At 50.3% G+C, this 13225-nt stretch overlaps 1 protein-coding gene across 1 annotated transcript in view; it reads right to left on the reverse strand.

Moving 5' to 3' along the window:
* The window catches only part of XRN1 (5'-3' exoribonuclease 1), a 1308150-nt gene that overhangs the window by 697022 nt on the left and 597903 nt on the right, over nucleotides 1-13225 (reverse strand). Inside the window, exon 25 of the mRNA XM_086943712.1 lies at nucleotides 2686-2832. Within this exon, the coding sequence (XP_086799838.1) occupies nucleotides 2686-2832 (147 nt within the window). The remainder of the gene's footprint in view (nucleotides 1-2685; nucleotides 2833-13225) is intronic.

Below are 13225 nucleotides of genomic sequence, written 5' to 3' on the forward strand. Positions count from 1 at the left end.
GCAAGGATTATAATGCACTTAAGAGTATATGGTATAGCGTTATCATGGAAACAGCTAAAGGACTTGGTTCTGAAAGCTGCAGACAGGCTCAGCTCATGCCAGAGCACTATCTCACATAATTCCAAGCACTTTGCCTCCAGGATTGTTAAGGCCTGCCATAGGAGTGACTTATAGGAGTATATGTGTCCATTTTAGGGTTAGATATAGAGATACTATATCTACAGCAAAGGGTGATTACACCACCTTGCCCCAGCTGATTGATCAGCCAGTTGTGTCAGATTTGGATGGCCAGCCAGGGGTGGCATAATACATGCTGCAGCCCCTGGTAGGCCTTGGGTGCACTTATGCCCTGGGTACCTATGGTACACTGTATAAGGATTTACAAGAGTGACCAAATACCAATTAGATATGTACCTAAGGTACATGGAGTCCATTTTAACAGAGACAGCAGGAAGCCTGGGGTCCTGAATAGCAGGATCCCAGGCCAACTATGTCAAAAACCAGCAAAACACTAGGCAAAAAGTTGGGGGTAACCATAGTCAGATATCCACCTTCCTACACATACCTCTTGGATTCCCAGTCCGGCGGAGCCGACAGGAATGCGGTCTGGGAATTTAAAGCCTGGATAACCAGACTCTCGGGGTGGGGTAAGTGGACAGGAAACATGGGTCGCCCGGGGCCGGGCGGTGGCGTCTGGCCACGTTCCTATCTACGGGCGAACCCGTAGCGGGCCTGGACCAAGGGCCCAAAAGAACGTCGGTCAAGGCCTCATTAAACTGCAGCAGAGGCTCGGCCGAGCTTGACTGCGGTTTAAGGACCTCAGTGAGGAGGTTAGTCCTCACGGCCGCGACGGGGAGCTCAAGGCCCAAGGCATTGGCTGCCCTCATCAACACCACACTGTAGGTTGCCCCCTCCTCCGAAGCCACGGTAGGACAGTGTCTGGTGATGTGTCCAGACCACTGGCATCCCCAAGGTCACCTGTCCAGTACTCTTGAGACTGACACTCTTTGGTCAGAGGGTCCTCAGACCCCTCCCAATACTCCTCTTCACCCATTCCCTGATAGTCAGGGTTGTCAAACGATGAGGCCGGTTCATAGAAGCTTAACTCCCCAATCGGCGTCGAAAGCGGCGCCCAGCTGCGCCGTTCCGAAGCCGGAACCGGAGCGAGGGAGTCATCGGGGACGGCGCCGCCCGAGGACGGCGCCGGAGGTGACACCAGATGGACCGACGCCGGGGGGGTCGTTAGGTCCACCGGCGACGACCCGGATCCCGAAGCAGATCCAGTGGGGCCCTGCTGCGCCAAGCCCGAAGGCGCGGGCGGCGTCGGGACCCTGGGGCCCTGCAGCGCCGGGCCAGAAGCACCCGACGGCGTCGGCGCCGAAAGCCGCCGACCAGCTATGGGCCCCAGATGGGTCCGCTGGGCCCGAAGGCGCCGCGGAGCCCGGCGGAGGAGAAAGGGACCTCATGGCCATGAGGAAGCGCTCGATCTCCTCCGGCGTCGTGTCTTGCCCAGGGACCGGAGGGTGTGGGGCAGGACGCGGCACCCGCGACTCCGACGGAGCCGCGTGGGCGGTGCCACCCGAACCCCCGGCCGCGTCGTGCGAGCGTCGGGGGGAGCCAGAAGAGCGATGACGCCTCTTCGACTTCTTGTGCTTCTTACCTGTCGACGACTTCGATCCGGAAGAGTGGTGCCGACTCTTGGAGCTGTGATGGCTCCGACCCCGCGACCTCCCGTGGGACCGGGACCTTTTGCGGCGCGGGGCCGACTGCCGGAGTTCGAGTCGCCTGCGGACCGCTCCCGCCTGGCTTTCTAAGACAGGGCCCGGCAGTCGGAGCAGGTCTTGTCGTCGTGGTCGACGCAGAGGCAAGTTAGATACCGACGGTGAGGATCCGTGACCGACATCGTGCGGTCACAATCCTCACAGTGCTTAAACCCGGGCATCCCTATGGCACCAATCGGAGTCGTAAACGACTTCGAAAAGATGATCAAAAGTGATACAAAAAGTTAGTCAAAAATTGACTAAGGGTTACTGCTTTTTCCAGATCTGCGCTTGCTGGTGCGGAAAAAAGAAGAACTGACGTCAGCACGTGGAGGTGGCATCTAAGTACTCCGACGACGTCATCACGGCGCCCACAACGCCGACGACGGACGCAGAGCCGCAGACGACGCCTACCGACGCACAAGGGTACTGCTACGCAAAAGTTTCAGGATCCAGTCTGACGCCTGGGGATATTCTAAGCCTCTGCAGCCTCAGGATACACTTCATTACCATGGACACAAATGTCTCCGATGCATAGATATCAGCATAGTTTGCAGCTACAATCTACAGTCTAGGAGTTTACATTTTATGGTTCCCTGAATCGAAAAGGCCTCCTAGAAAGGTGCATCTTCTACCTCATGTGACAGGTGTGCGAATCATCACAAAAGTACTCTCCACCATCCTACATTAAAGAAGCTATTGAAAACCTTCCTTTTCTACACAGAACTATTACTACATACATCACCCTGACAGTTTGCATGTAAGCCATTAGGCAAATGTCAGAGTTTACAAAATTAATATATCATAGTGAACAAGCATTTCAATGATCAATAAACAACAGTAGTTGTTTAGTTGCATTTTGTAAAAATAAGTGGCAAAAAAGTAACATGGTATGGGTAGAGAACATGTTTGAATTATACTGTACCTTTCTAAATACTCGCCAAGTAGGTGCTCTACGGCGGATGAATATAACCATTCAGTGCCAACCTTTTTGGTGTATCCAGGAACCTCTTCATTTTTTTTATTAAACTTCAGATTCAAGCCCACATTGGCTTTAAATTCTCCATGGGGACTGCATCAAAAACAAAATATGATTAGACTTCAATCATAATGAGGCAAAAAGAACCATTGTAGACGCATACTACATCATTTTCACATGTTTATCTGTGATCTGTCTAAAAAGGTTAAAGGGAAGGAAGATAGATAAGGGGCATACTTGCCTCAAGTAACCCTCTTTCTGGTAGATACTTATCCAGCCGTAGAATCCTCACCTTTAGAATATCCTTGGCTGCCACCAGACTGGATCCGTAAGATTTAAAACATCACTGTTTCTTAGCACTGGTAGGTAGCACCGCGCAGCTCTGCACCACCTCTGAGCATTGATGTTAGAGCCCAATAATATTAGGGGTACCAGTGTGCAGATTCCTAAACCGGGACTTTTTAGATGGAAAGAAGGCCATTTTACAGAAAGGGGAGATGGTGGGCAGGAGGGAAAGGTAGGGAGCAACCTGCAATCTACCAGAAAGAGCATTACCAAAGTTAAGTAACTTACTTTCTGATGAATACTTCTAACAACACCTTTATATTGGATACCAAAGCAGTACCTCCCAAGATGCTGGGCCTGTGCAATGGCTCAGATCAGGACGTCCTGCAGGATTGACTGGGCGAAATGCCCCTCCCATTGGACCAGACTGATATTGTGTGTAGCGGTATTGTGTAGAGTGGCACCGTGTGGCATGGAGTGGGGTGGAGTGGCACTGTGTGGAGTGGCTTTGTGCAGCATGGAGTGTAATTGAGTGGAGTGGCATTGTGCGGAGTAGAAGGGCACTGTGTGGCATGGAGTGGCATTGGGTGGCCTGGAGGGGCATTGTGTGGTGTGGAGTGGAGTGGTATGGAGTAGAGGGGCATTGTTAGGAGTGGAGTGGCATTGTGTGGTGCAGATTGGTGTGGCAATGGGTGGAGTGAGATGGCACTGTTGGATGTTTAAATCAAAGATTTCCCTGGGCTGAAAATAAGGAAGCTCTATGACGAACCTTTGAGATGTTGGGGCTTGGGGGGGGGGGGGAGAGGCCGAAGCAGCACAGATGAGGTGTGGGCAGGAGGGGAAGAAGCAGCAACGACGAGGGGTGGGCAGGCGGGAGGGGAAGAAGCAACACCGACGAGGGGTGGGCGAGAGGGGAAGAAGCAACACCGACGAGGGGTGGGCGGGAGGGGAAGAAGCATCACCGACGAGGGGTGGGCGGGTGGGGAAGAAGCAACACCGACGAGGGGTGGGCGGGAGGGGAAGAAGCAACACCGACGAGGGGTGGGCGGGAGGGGAAGAAGCAACACCGACGAGGGGTGGGCGGGAGGGGAAGAAGCAACACCGACGAGGGGTGGGCGGGAGGGGAAGAAGCAACACCGACGAGGGGTGGGCGGGAGGGGAAGAAGCAACACCGACGAGGGGGGGGCGGAGGGGGAAGAAGCAACACCGACGAGGGGTGGGCGGAGGGGGAAGAAGCAACACCGACGAGGGGTGGGCGGGAGGGGAAGAAGCAACACCGACGAGGGGTGGGCGGGAGGGGAAGAAGCAACACCGACGAGGGGTGGGCGGGAGGGGAAGAAGCAACACCGACGAGGGGTGGGCGGGAGGGGAAGAAGCAACACCGACGAGGGGTGGGCGGAGGGGGAAGAAGCAACACCGACGAGGGGTGGGCGGGAGGGGAAGCAGCAACACTGGGGAGGGGAAGCAGCAACACCGACGAGGGGTGGGCGGGAGGGGAAGCAGCAACACCGACGAGGGGTGGGCGGGAGGGGAAGCAGCAACACCGACGAGGGGTGGGCAGGAGGGGAAGCAGAAACACCGACGAGGGGTGGGCAGGAGGGGAAGCAGAAACACCGACGAGGGGTGGGCGGGAGGGGAAGCAGAAACACCGACGAGGGGTGGGCGGGAGGGGAAGCAGAAACACCGACGAGGGGTGGGCGGGAGGGGAAGCAGCAACACCGACGAGGGGTGGGCGGGAGGGGAAGCAGAAACACCGACGAGGGGTGGGCGGGAGGGGAAGCAGAAACACCGACGAGGGGTGGGCGGGAGGGGAAGCAGAAACACCGACGAGGGGTGGGCGGGAGGGGAAGCAGAAACACCGACGAGGGGTGGGCGGGAGGGGAAGCAGAAACACCGACGAGGGGTGGGAGGGAGGGGAAAGAAGCAACACCGACGAGGGGCGGGAGGGAGGGGAAAGAAGCAACACCGACGAGGGGCGGGAGGGAGGGGAAAGAAGCAACACCGACGAGGGGCGGGAGGGAGGGGAAAGAAGCAACACCGACGAGGGGCGGGAGGGAGGGGAAAGAAGCAACACCGACGAGGGGCGGGAGGGAGGGGAAGAAGCAACACCAACGATGAAGAAGCAACACCGACGAGGGGTGGGTGGGAGGGGAAGAAGCAACACCGACGAGGGGTGGGTGGGAGGGGAAGAAGCAACACCGACGAGGGGTGGGCGGGAGGGGAAGAAGCAACACCGACGAGGGGTGGGCGGGAGGGGAAGAAGCAACACCGACAAGGGGTGGGCGGGAGGGGAAGAAGCAACACCGACGAGGGGTGGGCGGGAGGGGAAGAAGCAACACCGACGAGGGGTGGGCGGGAGGGGAAGAAGCAACACCGACGAGGGGTGGGCGGGAGGGGAAGAAGCAACACCGACGAGGGGTGGGCGGGAGGGGAAGAAGCAACACCGACGAGAAGTGGGCGGGAGGGGAAGAAGCAACACCGACGAGAAGTGGGCGGGAGGGGAAGAAGCAACACCGACGAAGGGTGGGCGGGAGGGGAAGAAGCAACACCGACGAAGGGTGGGCGGGAGGGGAAGAAGCAACACCGACGAAGGGTGGGCGGGAGGGGAAGAAGCAACACCGATGAGGGGTGGGCGGGAGGGGAAGAAGCAACACCGATGAGGGGTGGGCGGGAGGGGAAGAAGCAACACCGATGAGGGGTGGGCGGGAGGGGAAGAAGCAACACCGATGAGGGGTGGGCGGGAGGGGAAGAAGCAACACCGATGAGGGGTGGGCGGGAGGGGAAGAAGCAACACCGATGAGGGGTGGGCGGGAGGGGAAAAAGCAACACCGATGAGGGGTGGGCGGAAGGGGGAAGAAGCAACACCGATGAGGGGTGGGCGGGAGGGGGAAGAAGCAACACCGATGAGGGGTGGGCGGGAGGAACAAGGAATAGTACCTTATTTACAGCACAAACAGTTAGAAGGGCACTAATCAAGGTGAAGAAGCAGTGGTTGGTCGTGCTCCACACAAAAGAACAGAAAGTGAAGCAGACACACATGCAGCACGGTCAGCAGGTACATAGAGTGCAAGATAAAAACAAACGGGATATTTAACAATTTGACCTTCAAGGGATCAGTACTGTGGGTGACAAATCAGGCTACAAACTTATCCCAGCACCTGGCATAGACAAACTATCAGAATGATGCCTAGTAGCTAGGATGAGTCACAACTTCGGGAAGAAGATAGAATGCAGTTAACTGCCACTGGTCAATCTCCACATATGGTGGTACAGGTTTGGGTGCAGGACCCTGCAATGCTGCTGAAACAGAAGCAGTAGTGTGATTTGAGAACAGATGCTCATGCCCAGACCTTCCGGCTAGTGCACTCTCCTATACCACTCCAGAGCCACAAGAATAGACTTTGCCCTGGTAGTTCCTGATCATCAGAACTCTAGGTAGGAGAGGCAGCGGCAGAAAGATTTACAGGAGTCCCATGCTCCACTATATCCAGAATGAGTCCCTACTTCCAGGGTCCCTATGAAGGACAAAAAGAAGGCTTTCAGCGCCAGAAGGATGGCCCGCAACTTCAACAGATTGATTTGGAGACAGGCCACCACCGGACACTAGAGTGCTCAGATCTCCACCACTGCCAGATGACTTCCCCATTCCAGCTGTGATGCATCTCCCCCCACGGAGAGCTCTGAATGAGGCCAGAAGAGGGGTCTGCTTCTGTTTCAACTGCAGTTAAGCCACAATAGCAAGTTTTGTGCAGTCTCCTCTGAAACCTAGATAGGATCCAGTATGTTCCCCCTGTGCTGGGCCCATTGAGCCTTCAGGTTCCACTGTAGAGCTTGCATATGTGCCATCTGGCAAAGTTGCAGTATGCAGGATTCATAAAGGCCCAGAAGTCTCAGAACCCCCGTCACCAAGAACCATGGCTGAACTGTCCCCACTTCAGCCCTGGGGTGGCGGTCCCCGGGGCTGGGGGGCCCCTCTGGGCCCCCCATTACAATAAATATATTGCCCCCAGGACTTGGCCCACAAGGAGGCTAAATAGTAAAACAAAGCGCGGCCTCCCGCGCTTCGTTTTTTTTTTTTCGGCCGGATCCTTGCCGATTTTTTATTTTTTTTATTTTGGTAGGCTTTGGGGGTCCTTGTGGGACCCCCTAAGCAGGCCTAGGGGGTCAGGGTGTTTCTATCATGCCCCCTTTTTGTGTTTTGCGCATTAGTTTGACTGATTTCTTGTGCCTCGATTCTACCGAGGCACAAGATGGCTTCCAACACCTCCTGGCCGCCAATTAGAATGAAGCTCGTGCTCAGGAGGGTGCGCGGATTCTCCGCGGCCATAGATATCAAAACTTTTATAATTGTCATTTTCTCAGCAACTATGGATTTACACCATTTAACAACAAGCATTGAAAATGCAATAGGTATTGCCTTTGATTACGTTAAAGCCATTTGCTTTGCTAATGGTATTGTATAGCAAAGCAAATGGCTTTAACTTAACAAAAGGCGAGACCTATTGCATTTTAAATGCTTGTTATTACGAGGCAGGACTTTTCTCTTGAGGCAGCAAACGTCAACAGACTTTGAGCTTCAGGCCAGGCCCACTGGATTCCAGCCATCCCTTGTTATTGTGAGGGGATAGTCTCAATGGTGGCTCATCCTGATTTTTATCCTCCTTTCCGCCATCTAACAGGGCGAGTGCTCATCTATTGCGGAGATGATAGAGGGACACTTACAAATAATATTAGCTTTAGGTCACAGTAGTGCACTATTTACATCCATCCCTAGGCCATAATTCCGATCTGTGATTCAGAATGTCTTTTCTCGTGACCACGTCACAGTTTTTTGCGGGTGTATGCATGTAGAAACTGCCTGCCTACGTTTTACTGGGTGGAAAACATGTAGGGAGATGCGATGCCCACAGAAGCACCACATTTTGCATTTAATACTTTATTGTTCAGAGGAAAACTTTGAATAGCAGGTATATATTATATCGGCTAAATATCACACTCCTTGATATCTGTATTTTATTGGGGAGTAAAATACCTGAAGCCTCTCCAGCCCACTCGTAATCCAGTTCTTTGTGGTAAAGTGAATCTTGTCCTATGTGTGGTCCATCTACCACGCGGCTCCATAGGACACCTTTCACTTCCTAGCCTGGTTTGATGGATGGGAAAAACGAGGAGATAATCTATATTTTACTAAAAACAAAACGGGAGTTCGAAAGGATGGGTTTATGTGCTACGATTAAAGGTTATGAATATTCTTGTTAGGTCTGGCGTTAGCCAAGACTTTGAGATGTGAATACACTTATATGGTTAGCTCTCTTCACCCATTTGTCTGTCAGTGTGTCATTGACATTTTTGTTCCACCCATATGCATACAGCATGGGAAACCTGATCAGCCCACTTCAGTCGTCAGCTTAGCTCTCTGAGTGACGACGTTCTTTTCTTGTGCAATGTTTACCTACACACAGTAAGTATTTCATTTAAACAAATTTACAACAACAAAAATCACAAACATTGGCAAAGCCAAAAGTTAGCAGCCAACAATACCAGACTTATTGACTTTCCTAATGCTTGTGTTTTTTGGCAACGAGTGTAGTGTACTAAGAGTGCTTGAAACATGATCCCACCCAGACAGAAGTCTTGCTGTTAAATTTTGCAGTAATTGTAGGTGGGCCACATTTTTGTTAGTCTCTACCATATATATCAGGGCTGTTACGAAGAGAGGTAGGGGACTGCCAGGGCTGTTTGCCCCAGTCAGAGCACTTTACACAGCCACACACTGCTACTGTCAAATCAAGGTATTTAATCCAAATGCAGGCTTCACGTGTTTTTGTGGTATAGTATTAGAGAAATTGAGACAGCTGCCTATTTTAGTGATATATTCATGAGAGAAGTAAAGGTAACTGCCACTAGGTTTTGCTGTATGCTCCAAACGTTTAGTCAGACATTGCTTCTGTTTTGAGGTGCTTGTGCTACGAGAAAACTGGAGAGGCCCTCTCACACATGATATTTGGCCCCCACAAATGTTTCTGACAAGCCATGATGCTGTAGGCACAGCCCAAAACATACTGGGTCAGCGCATTCCTCACAGTCATGTGCAGCGCTGCCAATTAATCAGTCAAGTCATCGACTGTCTGTGTAAGTGTTTAGACACGAGGTAAATGGTTCATGGAAGCAGTAAAAATTTAGTGGTTAGTTATAAATTGTATTCCTGTTATTTGTTTTGCCACCCCCCGGCCTTGGAGCTGGGGAAAAAGGTTCGAGCCTCGGAGTCGGCTCAACATCCTGTGATTCTGGAAAAATCACTTAATCTCCCTGTGCCTACCCAAAAAAAAAAAATGGTGTCCTTGTGCAATATATGCAGATATATTGATTAGTCTGCGTGTATAAATCACAGCCACAAAATGAGGCTATTTGACTTAGACGTGAGTTGATACTAACCACCCAAATATACGGTTTTTATCGACCTAAGAAAAGTAAAAAGTTAAGGCGGAGATGTGATCCTGCTAAATTAGCATTAGCCCACCGAGCTCCATCGGAAAGTCGTCTGCGTTTTCATGCCCGAACCGACCGAGATAGAGAGAGACTCCTCTATACTTAATGTGCGTCTAGAAGCAGACCTACAGGGCACTACCCCATAAGAGCAGAAGAAAAAATGGGGGCAAGGCAATTCAAGTAATATTGTCAAAATAAAAGCACCTCTGTCGTAGTTGTAGAAGGCTGCGACGGGGATCAAATTGGCAATTAATCATGAATCGAGTTGAGACAATTGACCTGCAGTTTAAAAAACATTTTCTTTCTTTGTAGTTTACAATTGATTGGTTATGTCAAAGACTTCATGTGCAAATCAATACTGCCGACAATGGCGACTCCGACTTTCATCCTTCTAAGGAGATAAAATGAGCAAGGAGCGCACTTGCACCTAAACTGCTTTCGTGAGGAACAGACATTAGCCCTATTCTTCGGGCACAGTCTTAATGGATAAACACACTGCGGCTCGCTGAGCTATTCATTGACTGTTTGTATAGCGCTTCCACTCAAAACACTTTGTGTAGCAAAAAACCTTAAGTAAACTATTAATATTAATAAACAAAACTAAAACAGGAATTTATTTTATGAAACGTGGGAAGACGAAAGTATAGGACTCGCACGCCGAACTTCGCAACTGAGGCACGTCCCATTTCCTGTTGTTGTAGCACAAGTTTTGGATGTAGCTCCCCGATGTATCCGATTTTAGACTAAGCGCTTTTGGCCAGGACCACAAAATTTGGTCAAGTGGGGAGCCGGGATTACTGCTAAAGACGTGTCTACATTCAATGATTTAAAAAACCTATCTCCGCAAATTAAACATTCCCTTTGAGGAAAACGACCCCGGCTTGACCCAATCCTTTTCCGGGACTTTCTGTGGGTGCCACAGTGCCTGCTCCCCCCTGGGTGTACTGCAGCCGGACACCCCCTTACCTGTTGCTGATGAAGTCAGGGCCCTCTCGGTAAGACTGCGGCACCTCTCGCCCTGCGCCATAGAAACGCGTATTTATACAAGGCCTCTGCGCTGGCTGCTGACAAATATTTGAGAGCCATATTGTCAGAGCCAGCTTGGCAAACAGAGCCCAGGCTCGCTGTTTGCACCCAGCAACGGGGGAAGATGGGACAAGGCAGCTCCTGGGGGCAGGCAGTGTCCTCGCATTAATGGTCCATCTCCGGGAGACACTTGAGTGCTGTTCCCAAACATTCAGCAGTTAAACCGGGATCCGCAGAAGCCGCCCCGGCCCCAGGCCCTTGTGATGAGCACGCTTATTGCCACCCTGGATTTCAAGCCCCATCTCCCTTGCTCAAATAGGCGTAAAATTACATTTCATGCTATTAAGAAACCACAGATTTTGACAGAGCTCATCCTCGACATCCCACGAACCAGCCACATCTCCGGACATCTGAGAGACCTTCACTGGCTCCCCGTCAACAAAAGAATCACCTTCCGCCTCCTCACCCACGCACACAAAGCCCTACACGACCAAGGCCCGAGCTACCTCAACAGCCGAGTCAACTTCTACGCTCCCAAACGCCACCTCCGATCAGCCAACCACGCCCTCGCCGCCGTCCCCCGCATCCGAAGAGCGACTACAGGAGGAAGGTCCTTCTCCTACCTGGCCGCCAAGACCTGGAACTCCCTCCCGACCGACCTGCGCCTAACCCAAGACCACCTCTCCTTCAGGAAGAAGCTGAAGACCTGGCTGTTCGAGCAGTAGCGGCACCCCCACCCCCCCCCCCCCCCAGCGCCTTGAGACCCTACGGGTATGTAGCGCGCTCTATAAGTGTCACTGATTGATTGATTGATTGAGAGCACTGGAGGAGATGCTGACTACACTTTTCTCTTTTTGAGACGGCAAACCTGGATGGGCTTGTCTGACATCCTCTTGGTGTAAAAAGTTTCTTATCTTTATTATCTGCCCCATAAAGATAATAAACCTTTTACGCCACAAGGAAGTCAGACCAGCCCATCTAAGTGTGCCGTCTCAAAAAGAGAAAAGTGGACGTCACACTAACCTCTTTCCCAATGGCTGGCCACCGTTTACAATAAACGGTGACGCCGGCCAATGGGAAAGAGGGGCGGGGCTTAAAACCCGTAACTAAAAGCTCCTCAAAAATAGATCTTGCGAGCGAGAATGTGCATGTGCACAGATCACGCTAGGCTTTGACCTAAAAAGGGCTCTTTCTGAACCAAGGGCTACCTTTTTGCCAAATTTGGTGTAATTCCGTTCAGCAGTTCGGGCTGTAGCCGTGTCTAAAGTTTCCTGTGTTAAATTCCATGGGGAAAACACATTTTGGGACCCCCATTTTTTCTCGGCCCCGCTTGACGAATCACCCCGAAACTTTCGATAGGAGCAGACCGTAGAGCCCCACGAGTTTTAAAAATTTCTCGAAGATTCGTCAACCGGCGCCCAAGATATTCGGAATAGAATTTTCCGAATTTCCAATGTTAAATAGGTCCTAACTATAACTACCTACTGGCGACCGCCAGTAGGATATATATATATATATATATATATATATATATATATATATATATATATATCAAGCCATTGTATAATAATCTTAGGGGCGCATTGGAAGATATTTTTGTCTTGTTGAATATCTATGCATTATCCATGTGAATTATTGCTGACGTTGCACAGATCTACTTAAAATAATTTGCACGGTCAAGTTTGACCGCACTTTAATGCACTTTATTATAATCCCCTGGCTGATTTGCACAAATTGTTCTAGACTCATTTTGCACAATGCCATCTATGCTGCTAGTTCTTAGGCCCATCGAACCCTTTTATTATGTTTTTATTCCTGTATTGTGTATTTGTATTGGATGATATATTTATTTGTTTTAATATTTTATTGTATCTGTTTTGGTGGTGACAAACTGTACTTTTATGGATATTCTTATCCGAATAAAGATTATTCTAAATTCTTATATATATATATATATATATATACACATATACATATATATATATACATATACATATATATATATACATATACATATATATATATATATATACATATATTCCACAAATCCATCACTTGATAGAAGAAGTCCGCACTCACAAAAGGTTTGCTTCCCAATTTCCAGATTTTATTGGTCAGGATTCAGCATATAAAGTACAAAACCAACGCGTTTCGCAACCACCGTTGCTTGTTCACGGTAAAGGTAAAGGGTCACAGACTCCTCCTATATTTTCCAAAAAACCGCCTCAAAACTTTTTTTGCTGATCTCACTTCCTGCCTTGGACAGGAAGTAGAATGGGAATTGTAGTTTTTTCATTACTTGTGTGTGTGGACATCGATTTTAACAAATAGTTATGCGGTCACAAATACATTTGTTCATCTTATAAATGTCACAAATACAGTGGTGAATATATACAAAATGGTGTGTGTCATTAGATTCATTTGGTGTTGCGCGATGCACCGCTACAATTATCAGCCAAAAAAGAGCCCTCTAGTGGGCACAGAGCATATTGATCGTTTGAATGGTTACTCTCACGGATAACAAACCAAACCAAAATTACAGCCCTCCGGTGGGCACATTCATATGCATATCATGTATTCTAAGACTACCCATTCGCGAGTATTTAAGCAAAAAAGCTGTGTTTAAGCCCTCCAGTGGGCAATTGCAATGATAATACACAACCCAAAAGAATTCATTCTAAGATCA

This window comes from Lissotriton vulgaris, chromosome 11 (assembly GCF_964263255.1).
Source record: "Lissotriton vulgaris chromosome 11, aLisVul1.2, whole genome shotgun sequence".
NCBI classification, from domain to species: Eukaryota; Metazoa; Chordata; class Amphibia; order Caudata; family Salamandridae; genus Lissotriton; species Lissotriton vulgaris.